We start from the raw sequence: 19,243 nt of genomic DNA, 5'->3' as shown, positions 1-19,243 counted from the left end.
ATCTGATCCTTACGGCGAGGCGCCTGCAACAGGACCTTTCTGAACGATTGGTCACAGATTCTGTGTTACTTGTGGTTTTATTTGGTAGTATGTCGACGTTTGTCTTGGTACACAGCTACAGCTAGGACATGTAGCTATGTGGCTATGCTAACTAGCACTAGCACTTTTCCATGACAAATAAGAATCATCCACTAGATCTTCAAATCTGCAGACGTGGGGAGTAGAACTGACCCTTGTGTTTATTAAGACAGCCTACAACTAGAAGGCCTCCCTCCTAAGCTCCTTGTTAGCACACATTTGTGCAGGGAATGAAAAATGGAGGAGTTGAGTTGTATTTTATACAGTCTATGGGCTGAACAAGCTCTGACGCCGTTACAGACCGGATATTGTTGTGACGTAACAAAAACACGGAAGTCTGAAACGGCTCGTTTCACACACATTTACAGAAAGGTGTAGAAATCAGAACAGGGGCAGAATGGATTGTTAACATATTTCAGGTAGAGATCCATTAAAAAGGTTGGTTTTACACACACACACACACACACACACACACACACACACACACACACACACACACACACACACACACACACACACACACACACACACACACACACACACACACACACACACACACACACACACACACACACACACACACACACACACACACACACACACACAGAAAGATGAGTGAGGTCTGTAATTTTCATCAGAGGTACACTTCAACTATGAAAGACAACATGAGAAAAAAATCCAGGAAATCACATTGTAGGATTTTTAAAGAATTTATTTGTAATTTATGGTGGAAAATAAGTATTTGGTCAATAACAAAAGTTCAACTCAATACTTTAAAACATAACCTTTGTTGGCAATGACAGAGGTCAAACGTTTCCTATAAGTTTTCACCAGGTTTGCACACACTGTAGCTGGTATTTAGGCCCATTCCTCCATGCAGATCTCTAGAGCAGTGATTTTTTTGGGGCTGTCGCTGGGCAACACGGACTTTCAACACCCTCCACATATTTTCTATGGGGTTGAGGTCTGGATACTGGCTAGGCCACTCCAGGACCTTGAAATGCTTTTTACGGAACCACTCCTTCATTGCCCGAGCGGTGTGTTTGGGATCATTGTCATGCTGGAAGACCCAGCCACGTTCCATCTTCAATGCTCCCACTGATGGAAGGAGGATTTGGCTTAAAATCTCACGATACATGGCCCCCTTCATTCTTCCCTTAACATGCATCAGTCGCCCTGTCCCCTTTGCAGAAAAAAGCCCCAAAGCATGAGGTTTCCCTCCCATGCTTCACGGTAGGTATGGTGTTCTTTGGATGCAACTCAGCATTCTTCTTCCTCCAAACACAACGAGTTGAGTTTGTACCAAAAAGTTCTATTTTGGTTTCATCTGACCACATGATATTCTCCCAATCCTCTTCTGGATCATCCATATGCTCTCTGGCAAACTTCAGACGGGCCTGGACATTTACTGGTTTAAGCAAGGGGACACGCCTGGCGCTGCAGGATTTGAGTCCCTCTCAGCGTGGTGTGTTACTTTGGTCCCAGCTCTCTGCAGGTCATTCATCCACGTAGTTCTAGGATTTTTGCTCACCGTTCTCATGATCATTTTGACCCCACGGGATGAGATCCTGCTTGGGGCCCCAGATCGAGGGAGATTATCAATGGTCTTGTATGTCTTCCATTTTCTTACAATTGCTCCCACAGTTGATTTATTCACACCAACCTGCTTGCCTATTGTAGATTCACTCTTCCCAGCCTGGTGCAGATCCACAATTTTCTTCCTGGTGTCCTTCGACAGCTCTTTGGTCTTGGCCATGGTTGAGTTTGGAATCTGACTGTTTGAGGCTGTGGACAGGTGTCTTTTATACAGATAACGAGTTCAAACAGGTGCCATTAATACAGGTAACGAGTGGAGGACAGAGGAGCTTCTTAAAGAAGTTACAGGTCTGTGAAAGCCAGAAATCTTGCTTGTTTGTGGGTCACCAAATACTTATTTTCCACCATGATTTACAAATAAATTCTTTAAAGATCCTACAATGTGATTTCCTGGATTTTTTTTTCTCATTTTGTCTCTCATAGTTGAAGTGTACCTCTGATGAAAATTACAGACCTCTCTCAACTTTCTAAGTGGGAGAACTTGCAAAATCAGTGGCTGACTAAATACTTTTTTGCCCCACTGTATATAGAGTCCAGCATATACATACACACACGTATCTATGTGTACATGCATACGTACACATACACATGCATACATATACATATAAACATGTAAACATGCATACACATACACATATTTTGGCCAATTCCATGCTGACCAAAAAAGGTGTAGGCTGAAGCCAAGGCTTATCCTGCCTACCCTTTAACATAACTTATACCTTATAGGCAACATTGTGCATTAATTATGATGTTTTATAACAAAGCACTCTTCAAATGTTTCATTCCGAAACAAACTTACAAACAAAAAAACAAATCCCAAAACATTTCAATCTCAACAAGCGGCAATTCAGAAATCTTAGTGAAACCTAATTTAAATTAAAGTTTATAGTTCATCCATATATTTTTCTATCTGTTTATTTTTAAGCACTTTTTTTTTTAAATACACAAAAGGGAGTTGCACATTTTTAATTCCTCATCACAACTGTTGCAAAAGTTTACCCCTCTAAACAAATACACACCACTGTTTTATATTTGTCCTTGCCTTTATTTTTTAAAAATACCTGTTCCTCTTAATTCATACCTGCTTTCTCTGATTTCAAACAACCTCTGAACACAGTTAGGAAGTAAACCATTATCAAGTTTAGCTTTATACATTACCTGAGCTGTTTTGTGTTCCACTAAATCATAAAAATTAAGGGCCTTTAAACTAATAACACGTTGGTAGGTTCAAGGTAGCTAGATTTTGTTAGGATTCTTATATATCTTTTCTGTAACTTAAAGATGGAGTCAATGTTTGTTTTATAAGTGTTACCCTGTACTTCCACACAGTAGGACAGGTATGGAACAATGATCTGAAACAAAACTGAAATAAAGCCAGTAACATCTCACAAAACTACACATTGACTGTGCAGAGGCTACCTGTAGAATGCTCTGTGAACTTTGCAGGACTGAAACACAGCAGAAACACAAGAACTCTTAAAGTTTGCATGTTTAAATAAATATATTTATCATGATGTGAAAATGTGCTTGATGAACACTGAGACTTCAAAAGACAGAAATTAGGACAGACTTGAACAAAATGATGAAATGGTGCAAAACGGCAAAGATTACTTATGAGTTAGAGTTAGCTGATATTTGCACGGCTCGTAACACCGTCGTCCAGAGAACTGAAGTCCAGAGAACTGAGGACATATCAGGTATCCAGAACATTTCGGGACAGGAGGTTTTGTTTCATAATATTTGGTATTTTATAGGCTCTTGTTTGCTTTATACATTTCTTTTTGCACTGTCTACTTTGTTGCTGTGACACTTGAATTTCCCCGTTGTGGGACAAGTAAAGGACCATCTTGTCTTATAAGTCTGATGATCGCACATATCTGACACTACCTAGTTATGGATATTTTAAAGAAATCATTAAAAAACACATTGTTAAAAGATAGAACATTCATGTGTTTTTTTTAATGTTTGAGGTGAAAAATGTGAGCAGGTGCTGCTGGCCCTTGGGCCTCTTCTCAAACTCAACTGTGACCCTCTTTGGAAACCCCTGGTCAAGGAACAAAACAGGGCGACCCCTCTCACCCTTATCGTTTACTTCATCGCTAGAGCCCCTTGTAAAAGTCCTAAGGGTCCAAACAAGAAATAAAAAAGGTGTGAAGTCACTTTAGTTTCTGTGGTTTAATCCGTTAAAATTAAGAAATAATCAGCCCACAAGGCAGAGGTTGGCAGAAATGACCCTCTCACTCCAAGTGTATCACGTGACCCCGTTGATCTGAGTCCAAAAGAAAATGTAAATTTATTGATACTTTTAAAATGGGAGTATCTGTAAAGAGAAGGAGGTTGGTTATGCAGTAAGGATGTAAATTAGTCAGTTTAGGGAGATGTATTAAAAGTTTACTACAATATAATTTGTTTAGTCTATCTTAAAAAGACACTTCCATTCCAAAGGGATTTAAAATTAACAAAATGGGAGGGGGAAGCGAGGAGTGCCAGCAGAGGAGAGGCAGCCTAACATCAAGGGGTGTGTTCTGGGAGTGCAACTTACCCACCACTCGTGAACTGACAGCAAACAGGTGCAAACTATTGTGTCTCGGTGCGCTTACCACTACAAACAGTGCAGGGAACCACCTAGAGTGCCTAGCCTCGACCAGCAGCTGGCAACCACCTCACTACAGGGGAAATAAAAGTATTAAAGAAAACAAATAAACCAGTTGGTTCACTTAAAAATTCAATAAAAAAGGCAAAGCAAAACAGCAGCAGATAAAAGGTCTGAAATACAGAAAATAAAAGCATTACATTTTAAAATGTATTTACAACTATAAAAATTTGCATTAACCCTCACGTTGCCTGACTTACCAGTAAACTGGCTTCACTGACAATGACAATGACAAAAGGGGGCAGCTACCAAAGATTCCTCAAGCAAAAAGGACCAACGGGACAACAGACAATAAATATAGAGATAGAGATAAAATGGATCCTTTAAAATATTTCTACATCTCAGCGATTAACAATCTTTGAAAAGAACAAACCTTATCAAACCAGACAGCAGTTCACTCAAGGCAGAGAGGCAGACAGGGGGCTATCCCAGGACAAAATTAGACTTTGTTAGTTTTAAGTAAAACTTAAACTACTTAAAATAATGTTGGAATAATCCTGTTGACTTCTAACCTACCTCAGTGCAAGGAGCATGTGGCAACCAGCAGGCAAACCAGACAAAGAGGCAGCCATGTTGCCACAGGTGCTTTTTATATGGTTCACCTGATTAAGGGGAGGAGTTGACCTACTTAAAAGAGGCTGCATTCAAAGCCAACAATAAAAAAACCAAGACTAGGAGCACTGCTCCCACTACACCTGCGAACTAAATAAATTCAGTTCACCCTGAAAGAAAAAGAAATATACTAGAAAATATTCAAATTTAAAAAGAGGAAATCTGAGAATAATTACTTTTGATATATTTTTTAATTATTCTGAATGATCAATTATTAACATTATTGCCAAAGAAATCATGAAAACTTATCAGTCAACCAATTCATAATTGCAAGTCCAGTTTTCAGCAGCTTTCAGTGTCTAGCAGTAACAAAAATACATTGTAAGTACTGTGAATGTTTCCCTCAGTTTTTGTTAGCACAAAGTAACACTAAACACTACTTTTGAATTGTAGGAAAGCTTTGAATTTGTCATTTTTATCTCTAACATTTTATCTTTCAGATGTACATGATTTTGGAATTTACAGAAGACAGTGGCAGATCTTCCGTGATTGGGTGTTCATGCTGTCAATCAATGTTGCTACCCGCCATTCTGTGATCAAGCGGAAACAAAACCAAAACCCTATATCTGATTGTACCATGTTTGTTCCATTCAGGGGCTCTTAATTTGTCACAGCGGAGTTCGGTCTGTTCCAGGTGAGATCACTAGATCCATAAACCTTTATTCCCTAGGTTTATGATAACTTTTGCATGTTTCACTCACTACACCGTTTAGCTTACTACTTTTATTGTTGATTTCTGTAAGTTTGCATTAGAAACAGTGAGCTGCTGGTTTAATTTTGCATGCAGAGAAGTAGACACAGACCTCCAGGTGATGTTGAGAAAATGTTATACATCTGCTCTTTATGCCTTGCTGTGAAAAGTATGATAGAAGTTTAATTTAGAAATACAGTTAAACAAGTTTTGATGATGCAATTTCATTCTGTGTCAAAGATGCAGCCAGGAAGGAGACCACTGACTGATACGGATTCAGATGACAGCATCAGTAGAAACACCTGCACCCAGTCAGCCATGTGGTGGGTTAATAATCAATGCAGACTATTGATTATTAACCCACCATGTAGCAATATGTTATTTGCTCTTTTGTATTTCTCACCTGATAGAATGTAGTTTTCTATCAGTTCAGTTTTTGTGATAAATGATCAGACTTGGCCACCTCAGGATGTTATCAGGCTACATCATTTGAATTGCTAGAGATACACCCAAGTAATGCTTTGTAAATTACATAAGATACTTGTGCTTTGAAAATAATTCTGTATGATATGATATCTTATTTTTAAAAAGTTAAATTTTCTCAAGTCCTTGTAATTACACTCGCCTCCTCTTCCTCACAAAAATACGAGAGCATGAACAAACCAATACTTTTAATTTCTGCTGCACAAGATGTCCAACAGGTGATCTTATTTTACTGGTTGCAAAAAGTAAAACATGCAAATGAATTTATAAGATTGAGTATATTGTGAACCACAGAATAGCTACTCTGAGTAACAAGAGTTCAGAGGAATGTTTGGCTTGCTTAGCAACAGTCTAGTCCAGTTGTGGAACTACAGCTGTGAGTTGTTTATCATTTCTTTTCACTAAGCAGTCATAATAATATATATTGGTATAGAAGCTTGGTTGGCTGTCTGGCAGAACTGGATTTACTTCCAGTGTGCATAAAGCAGAGAAAAAGTCTAGCCTTCATTCATTTGTGTAATTAAAGAAAGATGAAGACATCAAAACACTGTCTTCTGTACTATCTATGACAACTAAAGGCTGATTTATACTTCTGTGTCGAGTCAACGGTGTACCCTACGCCGGGGGTCGGCGCAGCTCCCGTACCTACGCCGAGGCATACGTACGTAGCTGACATGCACCTCCTCAAAATGTAACTACCTGTAGAGCCGACGCGGACCGCAAACCCTGTGATTGGTCCGCTCTGCGGCATTGTATTTCCCACATTTACAACACTTCCGGGATCCCAAATATCGGCAGCACATCGGCTGTGTATTTCATCTCCTCCTCTCTATTCTTCATGTAATCATGTCTGTATGATAAACAGCAACATGTATCAGCTGTAGGTTAACATAACACGCTCTGAATCTCTGTGGAAAAGTAAACAGAGATTGTAGCAGGCAGGAAGCAGGCGACTGGCCATCAGAGAGACCACACTGCCCTCAAGTGTTTCGTCGAAGAATTGCTGCACGACACGGACGCATCGACGCACAAGTATATGGTGCTCATGTCCACGTCAGCCCCTGCTGCATAGGGGAGACACAGAAGTATAAATCAGCCTTAGGTGTAAATACTTAATGGTCGAAAATGTTGAAGTCGGTGCTGCCTTCATTTTTGTTGTTTTTAGATGGCCCCCCTGATTTAACTGTTGTACCCCCCTGTACCTTAAAATAATCTGGATCCACCTCTGACAGAAGACAAGACAGTTAATATTGTACAGGTCAGTAGGTTTGAAGATGGCGTTACTTGGTGGCCAGACTTTAAGAGTGATGAACGCATCAACAGAGCTGTCCAGAAACAGGTGAAGCCAGGACAAGACTGGAAACTGTTTTATACTCAAGTAATCTCAAGATCAAGTAAGGATTGATATGGGGTCCAAATTTAACAAACATTCTTTCCACAAGGAGCCCTAGATTATAGTAGGACACAATGGAAAGGCAGGGACCATGTCCTTTCATCATCTTGAGACTCCTGCTATTCACCTGCATGACATCTTCAACACAAATTATGTCAATTCCACCCTCATCGCGAGCGAAACTGGCGTCTCAGCCAGCTGGGTTTCCAGTCACTCTCGTGATCGGGGATTCTATGGTGAGAAATGTCAGGGGGAAATCCACAAAAACATACTGTTATCCTGGTGCCAAAGTGTCTGGCATCATGGATAGGATATCAAGCCTGCTGGCCAAACACCCTCGGAATATCATCATCCACGTCAGCTGCAACAACATCGCTGAACAAACCTCAGAGATTTTAAAACAGGATTTTTGTGAGCTTCTCCATGCCCTTGAGAACAGTGGCAGGCCTATTCCTCCGCTGGGTCGCGGGGTTCGGCGCTTTAGCCGGGTTCTTAGCCTCCACTCCTGGCTCCAGACTGCCTTCACAGCGCACACTATGTTTTTTATTGACAATTTTAACCTCTTCTGGAATCACCCCTCATTTTATTTCAGGGATGGTATCCACCTCAGCATCCCTGGTGCGCATATTTTATTGAACAATTTATTTTACACGGTTAAAAGCACCTCCTCAAACTAACTACCCACATGTCCCGAGAGTCAAGTTCCACAGACTGCACTGACTATTTCCGGGGACCAACCTGCAATCTGCTATTAGAGTATTGACAAACAACAGACCAAAGTTGAAAAACAAACAAACAAGCAGACCTCCCAGACCTTCTCTCTGTCTGAAATCTATTAACTGTTCCCAGCCCTACATCCCTGACGTTCCCCCCTGCACTCTAAAACTTGCACTGCTAAATGTTAGATCACTTTCAAAAAAGACTTTCATAATAAATGATAACATTTATACTCACAAACTTGATTACTTCCTGCTCACAGAACTGGCTTGATCTAACTAGAAACAAAGAGCATATTGAGACATCACCTGCTAATTACAATTTTGCTCACTGTCCTCGAACTGATAGGAAGGGTGGTGGGGTTGCTGCCCTGGATAAAGATGTTTTTATCTGCAAATCAGTACCTCTTGGAAATTACCCAAGCTTTGAATATTTAGGTTTTGTTCAACATTCTGTGTCCCCAGCTCTTCTTCTTTTCACTATTTATCATCCTCCCAAATCTAGAAAGGGATTCATGGAAGAATTTTGTGACTTTTTATCCTACATTGTAATCGATTTTCCAAGCATCATTCTTCTCTCCATTCATGTGGACAACAAAAACAATCATGATGCAAAACAATTTCTTAACCTACTGGATTCATTCAGCTTTAATCAGCATGTCACTGGGTCCACTCACATTAAAGGTCACACACTCAACCTCATCTTTTCCAGGGGACTTGACATTAATGTAACAGAAATTGTAGATGTTGCAATTTCTGATCATTATTGTATATTCTTTGATCTGATGTGTTCCTCTCAGCCTCTCACAGGATCATTAACAAACGTTACATCAATGCAGATTTGGTTCATTTATTTATTAATGAATTCTCAAAGCCCAAATTACCCATCCTTCCATCCTGTTATGCAGTGATGGACAACCTCTCCAATACTATCTCACAAATCATCAATCATATTGCCCCTGTAAAAACTGTAAGAATAAATGGACCTCCAAAAACACCTTGGAGAAAAAGTGAAAAAATAAGGACCGCAAAGAGAATCTGTCGGAGAGCTGAGCGAAAATGGAGAAAAATCAAACTTCAAGTTGACCTTGACGACTACAAAAACACACTTTATCGTTACAATAAGGAAATTATATCTGCAAGAAAATCTTACATTTCAAATATGATTAATAATAATCAAAATAATCCTTCATTTCTGTTTTCCTCCATTGACAAGTTGATCCATCCAGCAAAGCTTACTCCACATGAGCTCCTCTCAACTTCCAAATGTGAGAAATTCTCAGTTTTCTTCAGAGCAAAAGTTTCTCATATTAGGGATAACATCCTAATTTCTCACAACACCCCTGATCCCCTCCCACCTTTATGCAATCTCACTACTCCTCATTCAATGTCAGTTTTTTCCCTAACTAATTCTAAAACTCTGGAGGAAGTCATTCAGTCTCTAAAGTCATCCACCTGCTGCCTAGATCCTATCCCCACGAAGCTGTTCAAAGCTGTCTATCATTGTTTTATAAATAACCTTGTAAACATTATTAATACTTCTCTACAGACGGGCATCTTCACTGCTTCTCTTAAATGTGCTATGGTCACACCTGTGCTAAAGAAAAGCAGCCTAGACCCATCCATAGTTGACAACTACAGACCAATCTCAAATCTCCCCTTCATCAGTAAAGTATTAGAAAAAGTGGTTTACAATCAACTAAACAATTACCTTTCAACCCATAACTTATATGATACCTATCAATCTGGTTTTAGAACAAATCACAGCACTGAAACAGCACTGGTAAAAGTAATTAATGATCTTGAAATAAACACTGATTGCCAAAAAACAGAATTTTTAGTCCTGCTTGATCTTACAGCCGCCTTTGACACCGTTGACCATGAAATCTTAATTCAAAGGCTTCATGATTCAGTTGTATTGTCAGGTCCTGTTCTCCAGTGGTTGTCTTCCTACATAAAAGAAAGACAGTCTTACATTTCAATAGTCAACTTCAAATCAGCTAGTCCTTGGCCCGCTCCTCTTCAATCTATACATGCTCCCACTCAGTACAGTCGTGAAAAAACATAACATTTCTTATCATTCATATGCAGACAATACACAGTTATATATTTCCTTCTCATCCAATGATCTCAGTCCTGTCAAGAAACTACTAAACTGCATAAACGATATCAACTGTTGGATGACCTCAAACTTTTTAAAACTTACAAAAAACTGAAATACTCGTTGTCGGCCCCAAAAAGCCAGAGGGAAAAGATCCAATTCCATCTAAGTTCCATTTCGTTAAAAAACTGTGAGCAAGTCAGAAATCTTGGTGTGATTTTAGATTCCGACCTTCACTTTGATTACCACATTACCAATATAAGAAGAACATCATTTTACCATTTAAAAAACATCTCCAAACTCTGATCTACATATCCCAAACTGATGCAGAGAAATTAGTCCACTCATTCATATCAACCCGGTTAGATTATTGCAACTCACTGTACACATGTCTATCCAAACACTCCATAGCACGACTCCAACTCATCCAGAACACAGCAGCTAGAATCCTGACACATACAAGAAAATATGATCATATCACTCCGGTTCTCAAAACACTTCAATGGCTCCCCGTTCAATACAGAATCCATTCAAAATCCTACTCTTAGTCCATAAAGCTCTCAATGGTTCAGCTCCCCAGGACATCTCTGAATTGCTCACAGTGTATAACCTGACCAGGATCCTTAGGTCAGCAGGTGGAGGTCTTTTAAATGTATCCAGGGTTAAATCTAAGTCTGGTGAAGGGGCCTTTAGTTACTGTGGTCCATCTTTTTGAAACAAACTGCCTGCTGACCTCAGGTCCATAAGAACTGTCTCCACTTTTAAAAAAAGACTGAAAACATATTTATTTTCTAAAGTGTATGAATGATTTGATGACTGTTGTGACTGGATGCATGTGCAGCAACACTTGCTGTTTGTTTGAATCCTGTGTCTGATGTTGGGTGTATCTATTGTTTTTCTGTTTTTATCTATTCTATTTGGAAAAATCTCTTTATGTTTTTAAGATAAGATACTCCTTTATTCGTCCCACAACGGGGAAATTCATGGAGTTACAGCAGCAAACAAAAAGGTGTATAGTACAAGATTTTAACAAGAATATATATAGAAAAGAAATGTTCATCAGAGACAACAGATTGGCCATAATTCTCCTGTCAGCCACCACCTCTTTAATTCTATAAATATAAATATATAATATAAAATAATTCTAACTTTAATTCCCCATGTAAAGCACATTGAACTTACATGTAATGGAATGTGCTTTATAAATAAAATTGCTATTGCTATTGCTATTTGAAATCCACTGATTCCTTGAGTTTGCATGGGTTTTGAGTGGATAAACCCCTACCAACTGAATGAGAACCAATGGCAGTCCACAACAAAAAAAACACCAAAACAACTCAACTTGCTGTACTAGATTGAGGTTAAACTTAACAGTCAATGTGCAGGTGTATTGTTTTTTCTTCACCTTATTGAGGGGATGCTGTCCAGCCTCCTCACAAGCGGTATACTAATAACTTGTTTTTTCAACTTTAATAGGTGATTACACAGGAGCAAGAGAGAAGCTGAGGGCTTCATTGGTCTATTATACCTCAGAGTTACAAACAGATGATGAGGAAGAAGTACTTGTTAGGAAGAGGAAGATTAGGCCAAGGTTTAGTATTTGCATGTGACACAACACTTGAAAAGACAAGTAAGTGTACTTTAGGCAGAAACATTAAACTGGAAGTGTGACATAGCAGTTACAGCAAGACTGAACATTGTCTTTTGCTGTTTTAGCAATATCAACTACATATCAACTCAAATATATCACAACATTGTTTATATTTAGAAGCTGCTTACAGGTGCAATTTTTGATTCTCAACTCCTTTTTTTTTTCACATACCGTTGTTAACAAGGTTTTTTCCTTTGTTAGGATCATTTTTGGTGATACAGACTCTAACAGTGAGCCAGAGGAGGGTAAAAAGAGGAGGCGCACTAATCTCTACTCCACTCAAGCTCCACCAATTCCTCCACCTATTCCTCCACCAACACCTAACATACCATGGAATGAAACTTGCCAAACGCCCACTAGACCTCTGCTGGACCCAAGGTGCACTGGATCGCTGTGTTTCACAGGTACCTCAAGGCACTTCAATACATTCTATAAACCTCTGGTTATGAAAATATCCGTCCTTCAAAATTATTATGTAAAGTATTTGCACATTACTTCTTCTCAGCACTATCAATCATCAATCAACCTTTATTTGTATAGCGTCAAATCACAACAAACGTTATCTCAAGACGCTTTTACAAACATAGGAGGTCTAGACCACTCTATGTCAAATTATGAACAGAGACCCAACACCAAGACAGGATAAGACTCAGTCTGACCCCACCTTAATCCATCATGAGCATTGCACATCGCAGTATTTAGCTAGTTACAGTGGAGAGGAAAAACTTCCTTTTAACAGGCAGAAACCTCAGGCAGAACCAGACTCATGTTAGACAGCCATCATGCCTCGACCGAGTTGGGTCTGGAAAGACGGATAGAGGGGGGTAAGAGAGAGAGGTGATAGTGATGAGACGAGTAGTAGAAGCTGTTGCGGCTGGAGTCCAGCATGTCCGTATCAGCTGGAGTCCAGGATGTCCGCAGCTGGAGGACGTCTACGGCAGCTCAGAGGAATCTACGATATAATGGAGCTCAGGGACTCCAGAAAGGTCTATGGTTAGTAACTTTAATGGTACAGGCAGAGTTAAAGTAAGTGATGAAGGGGTTGGGGGAGGGAGGGGGGGAGGTAGGATCCCAGTGTGTCAGTGCGCCAGTTCTGCACTGGTTCCTACAAATACTTGGGTACCAGGCTAAAAAATGCTTTTATACTACTTACATTGATCCATCTAGTCTCTGTTTAACTTCAGTTATAGATCAGTTTGTTTTCAGGAGCTATAGTATGGATTTTTAATTGGCTACTATAAATATTAGGAATTTAACTCTAAATTTAAGAAGTTTCCAGTATTAGTGGTCAAAACGGTCAATAATTGATTTGATAGCTTGTTAACTGCAACCCTTTGGTTAAACTGACTACAATTGTAGGATAGCAATTCTGGGCATACAACAGCAAAGAGGAGAAAAAGAGATGTATTGCTCTGTGTGTTTCACGAGACTTTACAGTGGAAAATACAGATGCTTCTTGTGAATGTATGTGACCAGAGGTTGTTTCCCTCCTGGCCACTGTTGGCACTGTGCCAGGTTTTGCCACTGCGCTGATTGTGGCAGCGCCATGGGCATATATTACACAGGTACGAGTGATTGCTCGCCCTCTCCTCCCGCTCCCGTCCAATTCGCAGTGTGGCTCGGCGTCTGCGGTGTGCGTGGTTTGGATCTTCAGACCAGGATTGCGATCTGGTGCTGAATAATCACCTGTTCAGGTAAAGCGCCTATCCGTCCGTCTACCCATGGTGTGTGCGCTCTGTGCGTCTTTGTGACTTTACCTCCACCTGTTGCAGTGTGGCTGAGGCTGACTGGCTGTCGTGGTGGACAGGTTGCTTTACAGGAGCCTATCCTTGTGTTTGGCGTCTCGTGTCCTAGGGTAAGTGGCTCTTGCCTGCCTTGGTTGTGTCCATGGTTCCCTGCTGCAAACTGACTGTAGTTTTTGTTTAATTCAGTTAAATTGAGCAGCAGGCCCTCACTCGGCTCTTCCTCCAGCCTTGGATTCAGCTGGCGCTGTTTGTTCTGACTGCAACTTCATGAAAGATTCAGGATCGGACAGAGGGGACGTAGTGACTCTGATCCTTTGTACGAACTGTTAATCCTCCTGCACGTGAGGATATTGTTCACGCTGTTACTACCCGATCTGTCGGAGACGCAGGTGCGCGTCAGCAGCAGGGGCGTCTCAGCGCTCCGCGGACTCTGCAGCCCGGTCATCAGACGGCTGCGTGCAGGTTTCTTTTATTACTTTTAAGAGTGCATTGCTTTATGATGGGTTTGGTCGTTTGTTTCTTTATATTGGTTGAGTTATTAATTTTCCTTCTCCTTAATTCAGGTATTTTGTGTTAATCTGTTGTTTGTGGGTATTTTGTTTACTTCTCTTTATTTGCATGAGTGTGGTTATTTTCATTTGGTTATTTTGCATTCCGTTATTTGATTCAGTATTTTGAATTGCATGAGTGTTTCTTTTCATTGCTTTGTTTGTTTTCCTTAATTGATTTTTTGGATTTATTTGAGTTAGTTTGCTTTGCTTTGTTTACTATATTGTGTTTTAAAAAGAACTGTCTTAAAATAAATAGAGTTTTCAAATTGTAACCTGCCTCTGCCCAGTGGTCTCTTGAACCTGTAGCTATTTCAGTTAGCAAGTTAAATTAATAGTTAATATTTACCAGGGGTGAAATTCCCCCTGGTGGCGTTGCCGATTCACATACAAGCCCGGTGTCTCGCGTCACATATGCAAAGGGTGCACAGTGAGTACACACTAGTGAATCAATCATATATGGAGATCATAAGGTAAACAAGTCCTCTCAGATAGTCAGAACTCTGCCAGACTTAATTCATTCTGAATTTTAATAATAATAATAATAATAATAATAATAATAATAATAATAATGCCTTAATATATCTCTTCAGCTGATGCACCACTCGTGCCCATACCTCCGCCAGAATTCCAGAACCATTCTTTTACTCCAACTTTTAGGTTGGGGAAGACTGGCACTGGATAATTTCCTTGCTCTGGTAAGTCTTATAAATCAGTCTGTGACCATTTGAAGTGTTTCTCTCTTTTTGAAGCTGCTCAGCAGCACATATTTACTCTGCTGGAGCATATGAAGGAGCAGCAGATGCAGCTTGCTGCTGCTGTAAATAATCTAGCAGCAAGGATTGGGACAGAAACTCCTGTGGCTGAGATGCCACACAATATCAGCATCGACGTCGGTTTGTGATGACGGCTTTAACAGCTGTTTGTGTCTGCACACATGTTCACTGTAATAACTCTGATCAATATAAACAGTGACAGAGCTCGGTCTCTGTGTTTACCTGTTTAACACACATGTTCACTGTAATACCTCTGATAAATATAAACAGTAACAGAGCTCTGTCTCTGTGTTTACCGGCTTGCTGCTGCTGCTGCTGCTGCTGCTGCTGCTGCTGTCGGACGAGGGTGGCTTGCTGCTGCTGCTGCTGCTGCTGCTGCTGTCGGACAAGGGTGGCTTACTGCTGCTGCTGCTGCTGCGGGACGAGGGTGGTCCACTTTCGCTGTTGCTGTGGGTTTGAGGTGGCCTGCTCCTGCTGTGGGACGAAGGTGGCTTGCTGCTGCTGCTCTGGGACAAAGGTGGCTTGCTGCTGCTGTGGGACGAGGAGGGCCGGCTGCTGTGGGACGAAGGTGGCTTGCTGCTGCTGTGGGACGAGGGGGGCCTGCTGCTGTGGGACAAAGGTGGCTTGCTGCTGCTGCTGCTGTGGGCTGAGGCTGGTCTGCTGCTTGGGGTTGACGGGGGTCTGTTTCTGCTGCTGTGAGCTGTAGGTGGTCTGCTCTTGGTTTATGGTCGGTGGTGCCATTGTGGTTGCTATCATACAAGTTTGAAGTCAGTTAAATTTCCAAAACAATCACTCATATTGAATACAATGGATAAAATAATACCCATACTTTTTGTCAAGAGGACCTCATACGCCCTCTGCATCTTCTCCAAAGACATTTTTATGATTGGGTCAGGTGGCAAATGAGTAAGCAGGTCAGCTACCCACTTATTGGGAGCCCTGGTTTCTTTTTTCCCAATAAATAATATTGGCTTGTAGCCCAGGGCATCAAGCTTCCTCACCTTAAATAAAAGAAGTGAACAAACAGGTTATGTTATCACTGAAAAAGGAGATATTTTTAAAACATTAATGCAAGAAAGTATGATGTTATTCTTTACAATGACAAAATAATCTTATGCATTACTGTTCCTGAATCTTTTGATTTGATAGTATATGACTTAATTTATATAAAACAAATGGTATTACTTCTCCTTGCCACACTGATAAATAGATGGCTTATTCAATGTATAAACACCAAATTATATTTTAAAAAACCAGAATAAATGACAAGCCAAAAAAACTACTCTCACACCAACTGTGTGTGACTATTTTATGACTTTTTAAATGTCTTTCTTTCTAAGTGCATCTTAAAACAGCCCATCAGATTGATGAACAACGTCCAGGAATAACAAGAGATCACTCAAAGGACCACACCGTTCATAATGTTTTTCAATTCAAATTCATGAAACATGAACTATTTTACTTACAGCAATGCAGGCAGAATCAATTATCCGCGCAGCGTTTCTATTCTTGTGGACACTTTCACCCCACTGTCGATTAAAAGATGTGAACTTTTCTTTCAAATTTTTTTTTGAGGACAGGCTCTGAAAACAGGCATTGCATGTTTTCTTGCTTGCCGGATTCAGACTCTGGCACATTGGGCAGGGTCTGAATTTGGGCCAAGTCATCCCTTACGCAGATAAGAAATCTACAAAAAAAAACAAAAAACAGAAACAAGAAAAAAATACTGACATAAACAGAGACTAACAAAAAACAACACTACACTACAATAAAGACACAACAACACAGATGTGGCTCTTAAAAGTGCCTTTATTTTATATTGGGTGGATTCTCTTCTCACTGACGAACTGATGGACCTGTTGAGAAAAAATACAACAATTTCACAACTGAAGCCCTCAGTTGACATTATTCACACACGTACATGATCATTTGACATTATGTAGTTAGTAAGTCCTCTGGTTGCTTGCTGATGTAAAATAAATAATGAAACTAACAGTATTGCCTAGTGTCAAATTTAAACAGACCAACCAGCTTTTTTCACTGAACTGTCTTTTTATATTTCAACACAGTGCTGTAGTGTGTCAGTGTAAAGAGAATAAATTCACTAAAATGTTTTTTCATTGTGATATTGTTTATGTAATGACAACTTTCCAGCCTGCAGAAGTAGTCATCATATTTCTTTCAGGTAGTGTTGATGGATTTACTGGATGTCGATTTCTTGAGACTTGAGAACAAAAATATGAATTCAATTTATATTCAATACACTAACAAGCAACTAAGGGGCTTTAAAACCTTTTCCTCACACTTTATTTGAGAAATCCTATCCTCAATATCATTACACACAAAGCTTCTTAAAAATGAGCTCAGAGTTATAGTGAAGTCTTTAAATTCCACTTTCTTTATGAGGGCAAGAGTATAGCAACTATATGTGTGCGTGTGTGTGTGTGAGTGTGTGTGTGTGCGCGCGCGCGCGCGCGCGTGTGTTTGTGTGTAGAGAATGACAGCTGCCAACCAACCAAGGCCTGCAGCTCTGTAATCTTTAATTCAACAAAGTCACATATATGTAAATATGTAAGTCATCTTTTTAACATTTAAACTAGCTAGCTAAACAAGCTCGACAAGCTCGACATCTCTACTTACCGGGGTGGGAGCATAGGGTGGGAGGGAAAGCGCAATGAACGCCAGGGCCGTCGCACACAGTGACGTCATGAAGAAAAAAAAAGTCCCCAAACTTTTGTTTACAGATTAACGTCAAACTATAATTAGGATGCTACGTTTAGGCTTCACTGACCATCACGTTCTGCCTGAAATACTTTAATCGTGATATTTAAATAATTGAAAAATAATATATAAATATATATATATATATATATATATGTATATGTATATGTGTGTGTGTACAGTTTTTTGTTATCTATCCATCTCACAGATTTGCCTATAATGGGTGCATCTCAAAGCTCTAAACTGCAGGCTCCTCGGTCGAACCGGAAGTACTTACTGACGCGCCATTTTAACTTGCGTCCCAAAGCTCTAAACGCTGGCTGTTTCCGAAATCGCCTACTATAAAATATTGTCAAACTTTGAAAAATCTGGTAGACAATACAGACATGTGCTCAAATAACTACATACTGACAGGACATACTAAATAAAGCAGAAGAAGATACAAAATTGGGACATACAGGCTATATCAATGTAAAAAAGGAAAAATAGTAAAAGTGTCTGAGTTTGTGACAGATAACTCCTCAAGAATTTAACTGAACTACTCTCCTGTTTTATTATGATTTTCACTTATCAATGAGCTTCAGAGTTTTTAATCACTGTATTAATTCATTTATAAATCCATGGCAGTAAGGGTTATATTTCTCATTTTTAATTTTCTATATTACATTTACAATTTAGTGTAATGAGGTATACAGTGAACTCTGAGTTTTATTTAACATGTTTAAAATAAATGATGAAATATCTGCATTAAACAATAATATAACTAATTTTACACATTAAATATTATGTAATATGGATGCAAAATATTGCGGAATATCAGAGACATTGTCTCCTGCCAAAGGGACTACAGATGTAAATCAGCTCATAGCTAACTCTGTTACAGCTAAATGGCTGTACACTGTCCCTGTTCAGATAAAAAAATTAAAAAATAAATAAATGTATACGATTATTAAATAAAAAAGAGCTGTAAAAAATAGTTTATTTTTCCTTTCAGCATCAGAATCAGAAATACTTTATTTATTCCGGGGGGAAATCAATTATTACAGTATGCTCTTACACAAAGTATGTGAGAAAGACGTAATAGAAATAGAAAGAAGGAAAAAAATGATATATAAATATGAATAAAATAAGTTTAAATAGGATAATTACAATAATAATAAGAATAATAAGAATGAGAATAAGAATAATGAAGTGTGTACAAAAGCGCAGATGTTATCAAATCTACGCATTTGGAGAGAAATAGGTTAGATGGATTTTTATTGTGCAATTTATTTTAATCTGGTTGGAGAAGCAGAATGTATAGTACTCCTGCCTGCTGCCAACTTGTCTCACTGAAAATATAGTTCAATAAATATTTCCCTTCAGGCTTCATTCTCCCTTTTCTCCAAACTACGTGAGTGTGAATGTTCTTTGTCTTATAATCAGCTCGCAGCACTGTAATCTTAATGTATGTATTAATGAGTGGAGGAAGTTGTCCTT

At 39.4% G+C, this 19,243-nt stretch overlaps 1 protein-coding gene and 2 long non-coding RNA genes across 3 annotated transcripts; 1 reads left to right on the top strand and 2 right to left on the bottom strand.

The window, feature by feature from the left end:
• Nucleotides 1-3,603: 3,603 nt before the first annotated feature.
• LOC117809463 lies at nucleotides 3,604-4,896 on the bottom strand. Its single transcript, XR_004630464.1, has 4 exons — nucleotides 4,844-4,896; nucleotides 4,701-4,750; nucleotides 4,275-4,340; nucleotides 3,604-3,794 (listed from the first exon to the last, which is right to left on the bottom strand). It is a non-coding gene; the product is annotated as an uncharacterized LOC117809463 (long non-coding RNA).
• Nucleotides 4,897-13,533: 8,637 nt separating this feature from the next.
• LOC117809464 lies at nucleotides 13,534-14,469 on the top strand. Its single transcript, XR_004630465.1, has 3 exons — nucleotides 13,534-13,668; nucleotides 13,747-13,829; nucleotides 13,906-14,469. It is a non-coding gene; the product is annotated as an uncharacterized LOC117809464 (long non-coding RNA).
• A 970-nt stretch (nucleotides 14,470-15,439) lies between these two features.
• On the bottom strand, nucleotides 15,440-15,984 carry LOC117809461 (glucose-repressible alcohol dehydrogenase transcriptional effector-like). Its single transcript, XM_034679021.1, has 2 exons — nucleotides 15,873-15,984; nucleotides 15,440-15,792 (listed from the first exon to the last, which is right to left on the bottom strand). The coding sequence occupies exons 1-2, from the start codon at nucleotides 15,919-15,921 to the stop codon at nucleotides 15,440-15,442; spliced, it is 402 nt and encodes a 133-aa protein (XP_034534912.1). The 5' UTR covers nucleotides 15,922-15,984.
• Between the last annotated feature and the right edge of the window lie 3,259 nt (nucleotides 15,985-19,243).

Source organism: Notolabrus celidotus, unplaced genomic scaffold (genome assembly GCF_009762535.1).
Source record: "Notolabrus celidotus isolate fNotCel1 unplaced genomic scaffold, fNotCel1.pri scaffold_298_arrow_ctg1, whole genome shotgun sequence".
NCBI lineage: Eukaryota > Metazoa > Chordata > Actinopteri > Labriformes > Labridae > Notolabrus > Notolabrus celidotus.
This window is presented reverse-complemented; position numbering and strand designations above follow the sequence as displayed.

What these genes read in the sequence shown, in the direction of transcription:
- LOC117809461 (XM_034679021.1), bottom strand. Translation starts at nt 15,921, where the DNA reads ATGTCTTTGGAGAAGATGCAGAGGGCGTATGAGGTCCTCTTGACAAAA. An exon ending in TGAGGTCCTCTTGACAAAAA is followed by an intron (nt 15,793 to 15,872) that starts GTATGGGTATTA and finishes CTTGTATGATAG; the next exon opens with CAACCACAATGGCACCACCG.